This window comes from Strigops habroptila, chromosome 3 (genome assembly GCF_004027225.2).
Source record: "Strigops habroptila isolate Jane chromosome 3, bStrHab1.2.pri, whole genome shotgun sequence".
NCBI lineage: Eukaryota > Metazoa > Chordata > Aves > Psittaciformes > Psittacidae > Strigops > Strigops habroptila.
The window spans coordinates 75,677,268-75,693,936 of record NC_044279.2 but is presented as its reverse complement, the minus strand read 5'-3'; the positions used below and the strand labels follow the sequence as shown (position 1 = coordinate 75,693,936).

Here is a 16,669-nt window from a genome sequence, read left to right as displayed (position 1 = left end):
AGCAGACAGTGGGACACCCCTGGTGAGGATGTGAGATGGGGCAGAGAGGGGGCATGGTTGCAGGCAGAGCAAAAGGGACCTTTAAGAGTAGCTAGGGTCTGGGATGTGGTTTGGGGAGATGGGTGTCAGAAGTGGGGGTCAGACCCTACTTAGAGACTCTGGGGTATGGGGTGAGGGGCAGCAGGAGATGCACAGTCCTGCTTTGGAGAGACAGGGTGATGTTAAAGGGAAATTCAGGAAACATCTGGGGCAATTCCTGGGAAAACATCGTTCTTCCCAAGGACAACATCGACCCCTGCACTTTAACTCCACCAGTGCCCACATCCCTGCCACCCTCCGCTCCTCCCGCAGGAGCACAGAGTTGTCACAGCGGAGCGGGGACAACAGTCAAGCAACAGGTTTGTCCTCCCAGATCAGACGTTTGTCACCTCCGAGGTGTCCCAGCGTGGCGATGCCACTGTCAGACCTGGGGCTCCCCCGTCTCCATCCTCCCCGCTCCATCCTCTTCCTCCCCCGGGGCTGGCGCTCCGCCCCATGCCCGGAGGCGGGACCGGGGCCGGGGCCGGCGTGGAGCCAAAGCGAGCAGCACGGAGGGAGCAGGTGGAGAGGCAGTGCCGCCACACGCATGGCCCCCGGGGACCCTCGGGATGCTCGCTTTCCTCCGGGAAGGCTGTGCCAGCCACCTGCCGGCCGCCTCGGAGTGCTTTCCCATCGCGGATCCCTGCCTTGCTGGGTCATTGAGCCCTCTGTGTCTGTGAAAATCCCCCCCTGCTTCGCCGGTGTCCTCCAGGGCTGCTGTCTCTTTGGCTTTCTGGTCTTCACGCACCCTATTCCTTGGCCACATCCTATTCAGACCTTGCTCTTGACTGGTTCTGCCCCTTTGGAGGCTTCAAGAAGAGTGGACGGCTTCACATGGAGGTACCCGCAGTGGTTGTCTTAGTTCAATAAGATACTGGCTGTGAAGGGAATAAATTGGGAGGCATGGGCCGTCGGCTCATCCATGGTCTCTCTGGAGCTGCAGTCTTCCTCGTCAGCGTGGCTCTCCTCTCCATGCGGCACCGTGGGGCTCAGGACACAGCTCGGTACCCAGGGCTCAGGGAGGGGATGTCGCAGAAGCCAGAACAATGGAGCAAAGTGAGCCCAGAGGGAGGAGGTGGCAGGGGGCAGAAGGACCCACAAGTCCATCCGCTGGAGGAATACAGGACTGAGGGAAGCCTGACTCTTGAGGATATCTTCATAGCTGTGAAGACAACCAAGAGATTTCACCAAAGCAGGATGGAGCTGCTCCTGGACACATGGATCTCCCGTGCCAGAGAGCAGGTGAGTGTGTGAGTTCGGACTAGAGAGGAGGTGTTTGGTAATGGGGCAGGGACAGGTTGTCAGGGGGGATAAAGGCCAAAGGAAGAGGAGACTGAGCATTGCAGTACTTTGCCTAGTTTTCCCTAATTCTTTCTTCTGTTCACCTTGAAAGGGGGATGTTACCAGCTACCTTTCTGCCGTGGTAGCTACTTCATGGCAGAGAGGATGAAGAGCTTGTGTGGGCTCTTCCCATGAAGGCTGGGAGGACAAGTGCTCTTAGCAGGCATCACCCCTAACCTAAGCCTGACGCTTTCAGCTTGAGGTGGAAGGGGCTTAAATTCCCTTTTTTAACTAGTAACACAGAAGGCCTCAGACTTCCTGGGCCACACTAGGCTGCGAGTACAGAGTGTTCTGGCTCTGTATGAAATGGTGGTTTTCTGCCTCCTAGTGCCACGAGTTAGCAGGGTTTTGAGCTGAGTGGGTCCCCTGGCTCTCCATCAGGATGCCCACATTGCGTGTGGGCACCCTTTGCCCCTGGATGGTGTGATGCAGCGGGCAGGAGAGTGAGGCAGGAGGACCTGGAGGACCTCCTGGAGTGCAGGAGGAGTGCTTGCAGCCCTGTTCAACTCCCCAGCACACCAGCACAAGCCATGCCTAGCTTTCTTGGGCAGATCCCCTCACGTGCATCATCTCGAAGTGATGTGGGTGTGCATTTGATTTTTTTCATTTATTTGATTCTTTTTTAAGCGGGGTCTGATGTTTCCACCCTTTGCTAAAGCACAGTTCACAGAGTTTCCTTCCTGTTAGAGGAACTGACGTGGGGCACCACGTTGGTGGTTCTGTGCATACTGGCTTACTGGTGGGCAGAAGTACTCCCCAGAGCCCAGTCACTTCTCTCCCTCCCTCACAGAGCTGCTCCTCAAGAAAGAAGAAATCCTGTGGCTGCCCCCAAAGGCTGTGTTTTCTTGCCTCTGCCTGTGTGTGATAGGCACCTAGAAGGCAAATTCAGGCCTCAGCGAGGAAGGGGGACGGGGGTGGAGGTATGGGGTAGGAGAGCGCTTGAAGCAATGCAGGGTTTTCTGGGTAAGGGTGGTTTTCCACTTCGTGGTGCTGCAACTGTCTGGTCTGATGCAGTCATCACAGGAAGCCATGTCCTATTTTGAGCACGCTTCCTCTCCTGTCTGCATGTCCTTCTCGGCATCCGTGATGCCCTGCTTCCTCCTCCAGATGTGGTTCTCCTCTCTGCCTGACCTCAGCTCAGCAGCTCTTTGGAGAAACCAAACCCAACCACACTGGCTGCACTGGCATGAAGATATTGTAACCGGGGATTTTGGAGTGGGTTTCTAAGGAGAAGCTCACCTTTCCCTCCTTGTGCATTTGACAAACAGGCATCTGGCCATTCTGCATATGACAGGAGTTAAATACTAGCTCCCGAGAGTCATCTGACCCTCTCTGTTTGGCAAACAACGTCCAAACCTGAGGAGAGGTGTTGAATTTTCCGTGCTGTTGGCAGCCTCTAGGAAAGCTTCACACACTGAGCAGGAGAATAGGAAGGAAGGGTAGAGTGGGAGCATCAGTCATTTTAAAGTGTTTTTACGCTGTTATCAATTTTGGTTGCAAGCTCAGTGATTTCGTCACCCCTCCTCAATTTTCCATGTTTTTCTTCTGCTTTTTCACTAAATGGCATGAGGGCGGGGGAATGGGGGCAGGAAGGGGGGTAAAGAGAAGTACATGAAAGTTAAAAGCCTTTTTATTTTATTAATTATACTGCTGCTGGAGGGTTTTTAGTTTTGAAAAATTGACAATATAGAAACCTCACTTTGCAAAAAAAGACCATTTTCCATTTGCGAAGGACATTTAGTTGTTGTGGGACCAGGGACAGATCACCAGATTTCCTATTATTGAGTCATTATGGAGAGGTATAGGCTTTAAGTGCCAGTCTTGGAGAGATCCAGGTCTCAGAAGCCCTGATATGCAGAGACTGCCTCCTCCTAGGGCTGACCCACCATCTTGCTGTCTCACTCGCCCTTACTCATGGCTGGAGACCGATCCAGTAAGTCCTTCTCTGCAGGTGGCCATGCTGGTGATGCTAAGCCTAGTTTTAGAGCTGATTACCTGCATGATGTCCTCCCGGAGGAAGCAACCCAGACCTCACAGGTCAGGCATAGGTGGCTGTAACAGGAGGCAGGAACAGATGTGGGTTTTATGGTTAGGATAGATTGTATGGAAGCCAAATTAAAAGTCCTCTATGTTGGACTCTGTCAGGGTAGACAGTAAAAGAGACATTCTCCCTGAAACTGCACTGTTTAAACAGAAGATATGCAGCTGGTGGGAGATGGGGAAGGGGAATTGCAAGGTGGGCTCTCTTCTCCGGACCATGCTCTGCCTCTTGAGAATGGATCCACGACAAACTTTGCATTGGGGCTTGATGTGGAAGTCATTTCAGTGAAAGGCCCTCAGCAAAGGTTTCATCTAAACAGAGATGTTGTTTTTGGTAGTTGTTTAGGCTTGTTTAGGCATCTCGGAGTGGCTTACGTTCTTGGCCCCAGTAAATAAGTCTAGATTTCTGGTCTGAAATGGCATTTTGTTGGCCAATGTAAACTAATTTTAGAACTTCCCTTCCTTTCAGAAACCCAGACATCCAAACAATTGAAATGAAACCTTTGAGTGGCCCATCCTGAACTGGCTTTCACATTTCAGTTTTGTGAACACACTGCAGCTGTTGAATCTGTTCTCTGGGCAGGACACAACAATAACCCTGCTGAGGTGTTCGCATTTTGGAGGGAGTTTCTTCCCAGAGAAGGGATACTGTGAGATCTTGGGAGATGAACGTGGCTTGACTTGTCAAATTCCACATCTTTATTCCCTTTTGCTACTTTCTCCTTGCTAGGCTACTTTCCCAGGTGAGGAGGTCTCAAAGTCTCATATTTATCCATTGCATGGGCTCTTATGTTCATGGAGAGCTGCCACAAAAAGCTGTTTGACACTAGTGGCTCCATGTCACTGCTTGCACTGCCATCCAGCAGACATCTTTTCCCACCTAGCCATCTTCTCCACTCCAGAATGGAAGGATGCTTTCCATGCTGTATCTCTCCTCAGGCCCAGATCGACTGCCCCACAGTAGCATCCTGGCCCAGTCTCAATGCACTGAGGCACCACAGTGGGAGATCCTGCATGACCCCATAGATGGGTGGCGGAGAACAGGAGGGTGGATATGATGGGGAGGCTGCTTCTGTCTACTCCATTTGCCTGCAGAGGCACAAGTGACACCAGGTATTCCTCTGCACGCATGTGCCTAGCAGGGAGAACAGGTCCGGCAAGGCCAGAGAGACCTTCTGAATCTCTTCCAGACTCCATTAGTAAGGACAACAGTGGCTGGTGTCTCCTTGAGAAAGACCTGTCTCCTCCATCCCAGCCATCATGTGTAGCTTTGTTGAGGGACACATGGCAGTGGTCACTTGGATGCTTGCAGCAGCTGCGGGTTGCCCATTCTCAGGGGTGTGAGGGATGGAGAGATGAGGATGCGAGCAGCTGCTTGTGCTATTGTGATCTCCTTCAGGACAGAGCCAGGGAACACACTCCTGCATCTCTGGAGTGCTGTAGCCAGGTATGCCATGGACATCAGAGTTTGGGAGAGCCAGAGGAATCAGTTTGCCTAGTCCTCACATTCATAGCCCACTTTTACCAGTTATTTTGGGCAGTCTGGTGTTCCTCGTGGTGGCAATGTTCATTCATCCTCGGGTTCCCGCACAAACATGTTGGGTGTCTCCAAAAATTTATTTGCCACCCTGCATCAAGAGGAAAAGTGGGAACCTCAGAATATTTTCACAAGTAGAAAATCTGGGAAAAGATGCAGATTCCTATTTTAAGTCAATCAGATATAATGTTTATTAGACACATGATTTCTAGTCAGATTTATATCTGTAAACAAGTCATTTCCAGCAACAATATTTCTGGGGTTTTTTTTTGAAAATGTCAGAAAATTTCAACGGTTTCAAGATGTTGGTTTTTTCTTAAGATTAAATATTTGTCATAGTGGAAATTTCTGGCTCTGACGTGCTGGCGGGGGAAATGCCGTGCTACTGACAATCCCTGCCTTGCCTGAAGGTTGTGATACAGTCCCCTGACCCAGGGTGACTGCTTTACCTGAGACTTAGCTAATTGTTTCTTGTCCTGTGATCACCTTTAAAGTGGTTATAACTAAAAGACTTTACCGGTGGAGTGCGGTAGGAATGTGTGTGTGACCTGTTGCTGCAGCTCAAGTGTTGGAGGGTAATTTGCCAAGACAGCGTAGCACGTACGTTTGAGATCATGAAACCATCCTGCTGTCCCTGCTCGATCCAGGAGGTCTTTGAGGGTCTGTCATTGCCTTCTTTTCATGTGTAGAACATTTCTCTTGCCGCATAGTCCTGATGGGGCTGTATCTCCCAAATGCTGGCTGTGTGTGGGGAGACGTAGAGACTGTTCTCCTCGTCAGAGCCTTTGGGAGCAGTGATGCTCCTGGAGCTGCTGTCAGGCTGCCTTGTACCCTTTGTCCTTGTCCAGGCGCTGTGTTTAACCAGCCTGTGGGCAGCTGGTGGAGCGACTGTTTATGGCTCGCGACTCCTTTTTGATTTAGTGAAAGCTCATTTTCTGCCTGAGGAAAGCTTTTCTTCACCAGCCCCGATCCCCACCAGGCCCTGAAGAGGGGGAGATGTGCCACATAATGGCAGCGAGGGGGATTAGAGAGGCCTGGGGGTGGAGGAAGAGGAGGAGGAGGTGGGAAGCGGCAGGGGGCTGTGCACACTTAACACACAAGCAGATGTTCTCCTTTTAACCCGAGCATCATTCAGCCACAGTGCTTTAGCTTTTCTACCACTGACACCTAAGACCTCACCCCCCTCACTTGGCGTCATAGGTCCCCTTCTCTCTGTCCCCAAGGTGGCTGGGGAGTGTGGGGTGGAAGGAAATGAAGCCACACAAGTGCTGACTATTGTGCCATGTGGGAAGGGGAAGCGTAGCCATCCCTCTGTTCAACTGCACAGCAGCAGAGGATGGAGTGGGGTGGCCATGGTGAGCATGTCGACCTGTGGGAAAATGGGGTGGGTGGCCAGGAGCAGCATCAGCTCCAGCCCTGAGACTAACCTCCTGTTTTTGTTTCCCCAGACTTACATCTTCACCGATGAAGAAGATGATGCCCTGAAAAGGAGAATGGGTAATGACCTGTCCTATAACACCACCTCCCTCCACCTTCAGCCTCTGAACTGGCACAGCCTTGGGATGGGGTCCAGCATGAAGGCTGGCTGTCTCATGCAAGTGCTGCCTTCTGAAGCACGCCCCTTTCTGTGTCCTGCGGGAGGACCCCAAGCTGCAGCAGTGATGGTTTGGTTTAGTTGGCATACCCCAGGGCAGGCATCCCAACTGCCTTAAAGTATCCATGGGTGGAAACAGCCCATGAGAGAGCCCTTTAGTTCCCAAATCTTGGTTAGCAGTGGGCAGGGTGGAAGTGTAGTTGGTGGGTGTCCTAGTCTTGGCCAAGATGCTTGGCTTTCCCCAGGTTTCATCTCCTGGTAGAGGGAAGGATGGAGCCCATGTCGCTCGGTTGCCTGTTTGGGGGGCTATGAGAAGGTTGGCTTTGAACAAAGCCCCTTCCCTCCTGCCCAGAGATCCTCCCTATGACCATGTGAAGGGGCTGGCCACAGCTTTCTCTCTCCTGGCAGGTGACCATGCAATCTTCACCAACTGCTCTGCTGAGCACAGCCACCCAGCCCTCTCCTGCAAGATGGCTGCTGAGTTTGATGCATTTCTGGCCAGTGGACGGAGGTGAGGCAGGGCTGATGCGGGGGTCTCCTGAGAGAAAGAGGCACCCTCCTTACCTCAAACCTCTCATCACACCTCTTTTGTCTTTGTTCCTGCCTCCCCTCAGCTGGTTTTGCCATTTGGATGATGACAACTACTTGAACCCTCAGGCTCTCCTGAAGCTCTTGTCCTCCTACTCTGCAACGTGGGACGTTTACCTGGGGAAACCCAGCCTGAACCGACCCATTTGGGCCTCTGAGATGCTGCCAAACAACCAGACGGTACAACCCCTGGTGGTGGTGCAGGGGGCAATGGGTTGGTTTTAGTGCTCTGGTTCCTTGGCTGTAGATATGCCCTAGAGAGAGACAGGTCCCAGGAGCAGCAGGCAAGAGCTGAAAACTCACCAGTCTTGTCTGAACATGGTTGTAGGTATTGACTCAATCTGATCTACCTCGGGGAAGAGTCCCACGTCACTGCTGTGCCGTTGGGTACCTGTCTGCCAGGAGATAAGCCTGCCCTGGGCAGCCCACCTGCTGCTGCCAGCAGGAACTTGGCGGCTCCAAATATGAGAAGGTCAAAATCCATGCAGTACTGCTGGCAAGTCCCTCTTCTGGGCAGCAGTCAAGGGTTTGGGGTGACAATAAGGCTGGTTTTGTCCTGGCATCAAAGCTGGGTTTGCAGCATTCCCATCTCAGGGAGCACAGTATCGTCTGAGCCTCTACCATTGATTTTCTTTGCTGTTTCTCTCCAGAAATCTGTGCGTTTCTGGTTTGCCACGGGAGGAGCTGGGTTCTGCATCAGCCACAAGCTGGCGAGCAAGATGGTGCCGTGGGCCAGGTGAGCTGTGCTGCTGGTGAGTATGGGAGCTGCTGGGGATGGATGAGGAACACAGCTGCGCAGTAATTCGCGGCAGCGTCAGATCTGGATTTGTGTATGTGGTGTTTGCAAGGATGTTTGCAAGGGTGCACAGTGCCACAGACTACACATCTGCAAGCACATCGACTGGAGGAAGGATGTAGTGGATGGGTCCACCACTTGGTTAAAAAGAGGCAAGAGCAGGCATGTCAGCAGACATGACCATGCGAGGACATACTCCCCAATTCCCAGCTGCTTTCAGCTCTTGGTTATTCCCCCACACTCCCTCCCATCCTTTTCAGCTTCCTGTGACTCTTTTCATAAGTGCTTTCCCTGTCTGCCCATTTTCTCTCCCCTGAATCTGCCTCTTTCCAACCTCCTGAACCTCTTGATCTAATTTCCCATTCCCTCACACCAAACCCTCTTCATCTCCTTACAGTGGCCATTTTCATTTTATCAGAGAACAGAGGTAGTCCTGGGGTCTTGTGGTAGCCCAGACTAAAACAAGATGATGTTTTCATGGCAGTGTTCAAGGCCAGGTTGGACAGCGCGTTGGGCGACATGGTCTAGGGTGAGGTGTCCCTGCCCACGGCAGGGGGTTGGAACTAAATGATCTTAAGGTCCTTTCCAAACTATTGAACTATATTTCCAAACTGTTTCCAAGCTATTGAACTATTCCTTTGAACTATTCTATGCTTCTATGAGTCTATGTGTTAGGATATATCACAGGCTATATGCACACACACTTGATAGGCAGTGGCTGTGCCAGCCTTAACCAGATCTGTGCATACCCAGAAAGACAGGTCCAGTTCACACCAGGTAGCGGGTTTAGCTGAAGCTCATGATATGTGTTTTATGGCAGACCCAGACAGAAGGATAATCTGTGATCTAGGGTAAAATGAAAGTGAAATGGATGGGTAATGCCTAACCTGGCATAAAGTCTGCCACTACTGTGTTAAAATGCTTAAACCAAATATGAACTAGCTGAGGGGTGTTAGACAGTGCTTCATGCTGTGTGGCTTTTACAGGAACTGTGAAATTGGGTTTAGCTTGTCATCAAAGGATGGCCAAGCGTGTGGCGTTACATTACAGTGAACGATGGATGGCTTATTCAATCTGCATGAGAATATCCTGTTTCTTCTTCTTCCTGGTCCTGGCCATGTGGTCCCACTGCTAGCTTGTCCCTGAGGGACTCAGTGCAGCTCACTGAACAGTTGGAAAAGTGTCTTAACAAACTCTGCCAGCTCTGCATCAGCTCACTGAGGAGCTGGATACGTATCAGGGACAGCACCCGACAATTGGTGGGACAGGATGGCTGGGAGTGGTGAAAGATCAAACGCCTTCCCAAACCTTTGCAGGTAGAACTCAGGGATTTCTTGCCTAGATTCAAGATTTACTCTGGTTTTCAGTTACAAGTCCTTCATTTATCTCCCACCCATGTGGATGCCTATATCCCCTCTGACCCCTTTCCTAACGCACGCAGCCCTCCTCTCTTCCAGTGGCAGGAACTTCCTGAGCACTTCCGAGCTGATCCGCCTGCCGGACGACTGCACCGTGGGTTACATCATTGAGTGCAAAGTTGGTGGGCATCTGCTGCCCAACACGCTCTTCCACTCCCACCTCGAGAACCTGCAGCTCATTCCCCCTTCTCGGCTCACGCAGCAGGTGAGGAGGGGAAATGGAGCGAGGGGGAAGCGTGTGAGGAAGGAGAAGTGGAGGGGAGCACACAGGCACATTGCTCGACATGGGTTGAATCAATCGTCTGCTCTTTTGGGGAGACTTTCCTGACAAATGCTTCTTTGAAATAAGGAGCAGATATTGCCTGCAGCACAGATGCCAGTCACAGTACCCCTGGGGTCAGTGGTGGGGAGCACATGGATGGGGAGTGATGGGAGGATTGAGGGCATCCCTGGGGAATGGGGCACAAGAACAAGCAGAAATGATTGATTGGGGAAGGGGCTTTGACATGGCACCAAGTCTGCCTTGTGTGGGGGAGATAACAACGGGTGTAGAGGACTTGGAGAGGCAACAGACTAGCACAGTGGACCATCATGAGAAAGGAGACATGGAAGGCAGAAGCCAAGCCAGCAGAGAAGGAACCAGAATGAGAGCGTCCGTTGCTCAAAGCAAGTTCCTTGTTCCTGAACTCACCTCATCCTCCCTGCTCCTTCTCACCACCCCTCTTTGCAGGTCACCCTCAGCTACGGTGTCTTTGAGAACAAGCTCAATGTTATTGAACTCAGTGGCCCCTTCTCACCCCAAGAGGATCCCTCAAGGTACAGGGCATGAGTGCTCTGGGTGTTGCTGTGGTGTGACAATAGCCTGGGAGGGGGAGTCAGCCCAATGGGGTGCAGAAGATCTAGGGTGAGGGATGGAAACCTTGCAGTCATGTGGCTTATTGGATGAGGGGCACACCAGCTTTAAGCTGTTCGGGAACATTTACAAACTTTTCAAATCTTTTTGGATGAGTGGGTGGAAAAAGAGTATCAAAACATTGTATTCAGACAATTTGTGAGCCAAAAGCAATGCCATTTATTTCACATTTTGAGACTGATCAAGCTAACCTTTTACCTCTGGGATAGGAACAGATATGTTCTTTTAAACTCAGGAAAGGAAATTCTGCCCGCTCTTTCATTTTTTGTTTTGCTGAGAAAACTGAAGGGAAGAAAGAAAAAGGTTCACTTTGTTTGACTGCAAACAAAGAGTTCTTTGATTTGCCTTCTCTGCTTTGAGTGAACAAACCTAAAGTTGTTATTTGCAAAGCATGGATAGGAAGCTCCTGGCTGGAGATAGCAGGGGCGGGAAGCAACCAGGCGATGAAAACATCAACAGAATCATGTAGTGAGGGCTGGTGCAGTGTCTATCCCACTCTTCATGATCAGGGTGAACCATGGGATTGGGCTACATGGACCAGAGCTGGATTCAGGTGTTGGAGAGAGGCTTCGTTGCCTACCTTTGCTGAGAAAAGACATCTTGAGGTGAAAAATCAGTCCTGGAGCTCTGTAGTGCAGGGTGGGCACCTGATGTGGGATGGGACATGAGGGAGAGGTCTTCCATTCTCCAGCTGTGTAAAAACTGTCACCTGACCTTCCTTCGCTTTCTCCCCAGCAGGTTTCGATCACTCCACTGCCATCTCTACCCCGACACCTCCTGGTGCCTGCAGCTGCTGGCTGGTGATGCATGAGCCTCAGCTACAGTGGGTCCTGGTGACATCCATGGGTCCTGGTGACACATCCATTCACCTTGTGCATGCAGGGGTTGGGACACTGAAGAAGCTCAGTGCTCCCAATTTCCTCTTTTCTATGGTGGTTTTGGGGCTGCGTGATGGTTTTTTTTGATCCTCGCTGTGTACCAGTGACACAGGGCAAGAGACAAGATCTGTCCCAGTGATGGGTAACATGGGCTGGACACACAGATGGGCTTCCTATCTGTTCTGGGATACGTGCAGGGGATGGGAGCAGTATGCCTTCCTGAGCAGATCAAGGACTGGGTAGTGATTGCTGGGGATCTGGGTAGAGATGGGGATCTGCTGCTGCTCCTTGCTGTGGGTTCATCTTGCTGCACTGGAAGGGCCCCAGTTCCCAACTGAGGATGGCTGAGAGCATGTCGAGGCTCCAGCTTCTCTGCGCAGGTGTTTATTCCTCCATATCTGCCATTGCTTTCCCCACTTCCCACACTTCTCAGCCACAGACTTTTGCCTGAGTCTCTGCTTAGTCAAGGTCTATAGAAATGGAAAATGTGAACGTTTCTGTGCTGAATGAGTGCTGGAAAAGAGTAGTCCTTGCTTGGCAGAGGGAAGATGGGCAGGAAGTACAAAGAATCAGGAATTCCTCACTCTGCTGGGACAAAGGAAAGGTATTAGGTAGGGGAGCCAGGAGGAGACTGACTGCGATGAGGATGTGTCTTGCACTGAACATTGAAGCTTTGATCTTGTATGGCCCTGCATTATTCTTCTCCTTTTACCTTCTTGATGAGGGGTCAGGATAATCTCTTGCTCTAATTACCAACCTGTCGTCTGAGATTAGGCTCCAGCTCCTATCTGTGAGAGAGGAGACATAAAGGATTAGAACTGGCTGAAAGAGAGGAGAAAGGAAGAGATGGAGAAGGAGCGCTCAGGAGCTGATTAGAGGTTACAGCTTTATAATCTTCTCTGTGCCCTGACCAAAAAAAGATGTCATGAAGGAATGGAAACAGCAAAGCAAAGAGCTTTTTATCTCTGTGTTTCTTTCCTCCAGATGCTTAGATCAGCTTCTGCCTTCCTGTTGTCCCTGCTGAGTGCAACAGGGGAAAGGAGCAGGCCCAAATAGGTTACAAGCTTTCTGTCGTGTTTGTGGAGAGTCCTTTTCTCAGAGTCTGGCATGAAAGCTGAGCAATTCTGCTTGCTGGGGAATGAACTTCGGCACCATTTTGTCCTTGTACACATGGTTAAATGGCTGGGGGAGAGCATCGCAGGGAAAGCTGGAAGGCAAAAGAGGCTGTTTTAAATGGCAGGTGGTAGCACAAACAGGTATTTCTCTTTAAAGAATGTTTCAAAACACACTGCTGAGATCTGTGAAAGATTCCTGTAATCTCCAGATGAAAGGACAGATGCCCTTTCTCCAAAGTGCTGCTCAGCTTTGATGCTTTTGTTGTGACTAAGCCTGTGGTTGGTGGGCTGGAAGAGCCAAGGCTGACTATTACTGTGCCTCTACCATTTTGAAAACTGGCCACCCTGTCCCAAAGCACCAGCATCTCCTACACAGCACACATGAGGTTTAAAGGAAAGGTGTCAGAAAGACCTTCCACCTCTGCAAAGGAGGATTTAGACATGAACAAGCACTTTAACTTCTGGAGAAGCAGAAAGCAGGAGCCTGTGGAGCTGTTTTCCAGCCTGGTCCTTCTTGCCAGCATTTAACCACCATGTGAAGCAGCAGAGACCCCTGCTTTCTTCTCTTGCACAAAATGCCTTTGAGCTGGAAATTCATCCTGAGCAGTGACAGGAGCTAGCTGATGCCAGTGCCCATTCCTTGAGTCATGGGAAGCACTTGGCTCATACAGCTACACAAACCTAGGAACCATGTGGCTCTAAACAGAGACACCCAACTATGGGAAGACAAGTGCAGCATAAAGAAGTCCTCCCCCACAGGGCAAATGGTTTGGTTTGAACTCAACCTGAAGATGAAAAATGCTTCTGTGTGAAGAAATTAGATCCTTCAAGAGAAATAAACACTACTCAGGTATCTTCTTTTTCCACCATTCAAACTTTCAGCTGTTGTTAATGGACACTTTGAATTAAAAAGCTAGTCCTATCTGGAGATGTCCTGGTGACAGTCAAACCAAAATATGATTCCTGTGCCTGGAGAAGGAGAGGAAACTGGTACAGCAGCTTCACTTCCCTGGGGAAAAGCAAAGCAGAGAAACTGGAAGCCTGCTTTGGATTCTGGCTGCTTCAGCTGGTCTGAATTGACCTGGTGCCTTTTGCATGGCTGACTATCAGATGTTACATGGGTTGAGTCCTTGAGTGGCTGCATGGGAACTGGTTTAAGACTGGGCTTCATTGCTGGAACAGTTAAGTGCTACTTCTGTGGAAAATGTCTTGTCTCATAAGGAAACCGAGAACAGACAAGAAGATGTCTGGGACAGGGCATCTCTTGGGTTGTAGAGCAATGAATGACAGAAAAGTCCCATCATGCCTGTGACGACAATGCGCTGGAAAGAAAATAGCTTCTTGGAGTTGACAAAAGAAACCAGGTTTTCTCTAAGAACAGAGAGACAGCTTAAGGGGACATTCACCACATGAAATCTGATCAGTGTTAAAACCTGAGTTAAAATTAGTTTCAGGAATTATTCCTGCCCCTGGGGCTTGCTGTCAGATGTTGTGGTTTTACAGCCTCATTTTCCTAGTTTATTAAAATGTTTAGCTGTTTGGGGAGAATGAGAAACAATCTCACATGAAACTTTTCAGGGGGCTGTCTTTTTTAATTCTCCTTCATGATTTTCTGATGTAACAGTTAAAGTTTTTGGAAAGGCTCCACTGAGTCTTTCTCCTATTCTTTTTCTTTTTTTATCTCTCTCTCTTTTTCTCTATGTCATGCTCCCTTTTCTCATTGCAGGGAAAAAAACCCCACCCTCTCCCAGGAATGAAAAAGTGATGGAGACGTGGTCTTTATATTTTACTGGGAAAAGGGGGTCAAAGTCAAAGGTGTTGGCATGACCCTGCTGTTGTACAGCATTAAGTGTAGTACAAGGTTTCAAGTACAGAGACCTCCGCCTGCCCATGGCACCATAGCAACCAACACTATTAATGATGTTTAAGCTGTATAGTGAAGACTCAGAAAAAGGAGGAGGGGAAAAAAAGCAGTTACAGTATTTGAAATGTAAAGTATTAAGTGAGGCTTTCATGTTAACAATATCCTTTCTTCATTTTCCCCTTAGCTGTGAAGAATTTTTATAAGGAAACCCCTATTTGACAGTGCAAAAAAAAAAAAAAAAAGAATGCTAATTACTATCCTTTCTTTAGGGGAAAAGAGAAATTAGTTGAAATAGGTGGGAAACTGCAGTCGTTGCTGAAGATTTGAAGGGGAGAGAGAATAGCAGTGCTAGACAATGCTTCTTTTCTGGTGCCAACTCCTCTTAAAAGCTCTGCTGCTGAAGAAAAACAGATTTGTAAGCCACTGTGGGACTTACCCTACTCATACCTGGATTGGAGCCTCCAGCTCTCTCCCCAGGCCTCTTGCTGAAGATGCAGCCTTCAAAAGATGAGCAGTTTATTAGACAGAAGCCAAAAGGTAAGAAATAGGAACAGGAAGGAAACCACCATGTGGGGCCTTGGAGAAGAGCATGGGAATCTCAGCTGTGCATTGAAAGTGCTCTTTGGGAGCTTTTATGGGAAATGGGTGTTTCCTGGACCCCCAGCTCTGCATGTTTTTGTGATCAGGACAATGTAGCTCACCAGTGCCAGAGAGGATGCCAGCCTGTGAGTCAGAGTTCACTTTGGAAGAGGTGGGATCAGGTTGGTTGGCTCCAAATTTCTTTTCTATTTTAACTTTTCTAAACACTCTAGATAAGTTGATGTCTTTTCATCTGAGTTATACTCAATTCCTTACAGCAGATTTGGCCTCTTAATTTTGATACTTTCTCTGCCGTTGCTTACAAGGCAGGCTCTTCAGACAGTCCAGGGGTGGGATCAGCAGCTCTTTTCATTCATTTGTTTAATTTCTTTTGTCTTCAACCCCTGAAAAACCCTACAAGACACCTGGCTTGCCCTTTTGTGCCACAGGCTGCCAGGGTTTTACACAGCTGAGTGTGTTTGTGGGGTGGATGCAAAAGTGAAGGAGGGTGGGTGATTGCTCCATTCCACAACTGCAAGGGCACAGAGAGGCATGGACCATCCTTATGTTCTTCCTTGAGGCACCTGCTAGCAGCTGGTGGCAGAGGTGGGATCTTATACTAACTGGGGCTTTCTTCTGTTCCAAATACTGCTCAGCTTATGGCTCCACTGAAAAGGATGTGAGCGTTACCTTAGACCATAAGCAAGACCAGGAAAAAAGAGCAGCATCACAAATGTATAAATAACTGTTCTCACCAGCTGATGCACGAATCTTTCCTCTAAACTTTCTGCCTGATTACCTGGGAGGTTAAAGGAGTGCAGGGCTGAGCTGCTGTTTCTCAGCTGGTGTTGCTTCTTTAAGGTTGTTCCTTGACAGCCTGAGATTTTTCTTGCTCCCTCTTTGATCCAGCTTGGACTCCAAGAAAGCTGGGAACTCATCCCTCTCCCAGTTTGAACTGTATGTGATTAATTACAGATCCTGAGAATGGGCTGCTTGCCTATCTTTCATGTTTAAATTGCTTTCCAAGCAATTTTGCAAGGCTAAGGAGCCTCTTTAGATGTTACATCTGACTGTGCCTTGGTCAAGCGTCCCTTGGTTTTTCTGGGAGCTGCATCTGATTCACAGTGAATTTGAGAACACATTAAACTGAGTGTTTTGTACATGGATTTTCTGGTCCTAACCCTTCTGTTTCTGCTTGAGAAGAAGGCAGCGTTGGTCTTAGCCACATAGGAAAAAGAATTGCAACTAACCAGGGCAATGGACGGGGAGAGATGCTGCTATTTTGAAGGCCTGCTCCCCCATACAGAGCAGGGTCACAGAGAGAATCTGCAGCTCACGCCTTTAGGCACGATGTGTCAGGTGGAGGATATGCCATGAAACACCCAGCATTAGCACTGGCAGAGAATCCAGCAGCCTCAGTTGTGAGCCAAGGCCAGCTTGTGCTTGGTGCCGGACAGAGGAAAACAGTGACTACCCCTGAGCACTTACAAGCAGAGACAGGCTGGGGAAGGGAGGGAGGGCTTACAGGAACGATGAGGCAGTATTGTCACATCTAAGCAGGGGGAACAAGATGGTCTTTGGACAGGGAGGGACAGGGTTCAGGAGTAAAGATCCCTCTCAACTCAGAAATACCATGAAGCAATTTATCTGAAAGATGGTTGATACAAGCACATGAGAAGGGAAAGGTGAGGGATGAAGAATGTGGTTTAGATAAGACAAAGATCCAGATCAAAATCTACATCCTCTTCATGGCTGTGTTGGCAACTGATGAATGCTGTCCTGAAGACTGGTACCTTGGGGCTTAGGGGTTCAACAAAAAGAAGGGAAAGGTGAGGGATGAAGAATGTGGTTTGGATAAGAGAAAGAACCAGACCAAAATCTACATCCTCTTCATGGCTGTGTTGGCAACTGATGAATGCTGTCCTGAG

At 49.5% G+C, this 16,669-nt stretch overlaps 1 protein-coding gene across 1 annotated transcript; it reads left to right on the top strand.

Moving 5' to 3' along the window:
* Positions 1 to 608: 608 nt before the first annotated feature.
* MFNG (MFNG O-fucosylpeptide 3-beta-N-acetylglucosaminyltransferase) lies at positions 609 to 15,907 on the top strand. Its single transcript, XM_030480452.1, has 8 exons — positions 609 to 1,320; positions 6,445 to 6,493; positions 6,999 to 7,101; positions 7,205 to 7,358; positions 7,829 to 7,914; positions 9,432 to 9,597; positions 10,123 to 10,208; positions 11,044 to 15,907. The coding sequence occupies exons 1-8, from the start codon at positions 982 to 984 to the stop codon at positions 11,114 to 11,116; spliced, it is 1,056 nt and encodes a 351-aa protein (XP_030336312.1). The 5' UTR covers positions 609 to 981; the 3' UTR covers positions 11,117 to 15,907.
* The last annotated feature ends 762 nt before the right edge of the window (positions 15,908 to 16,669 follow it).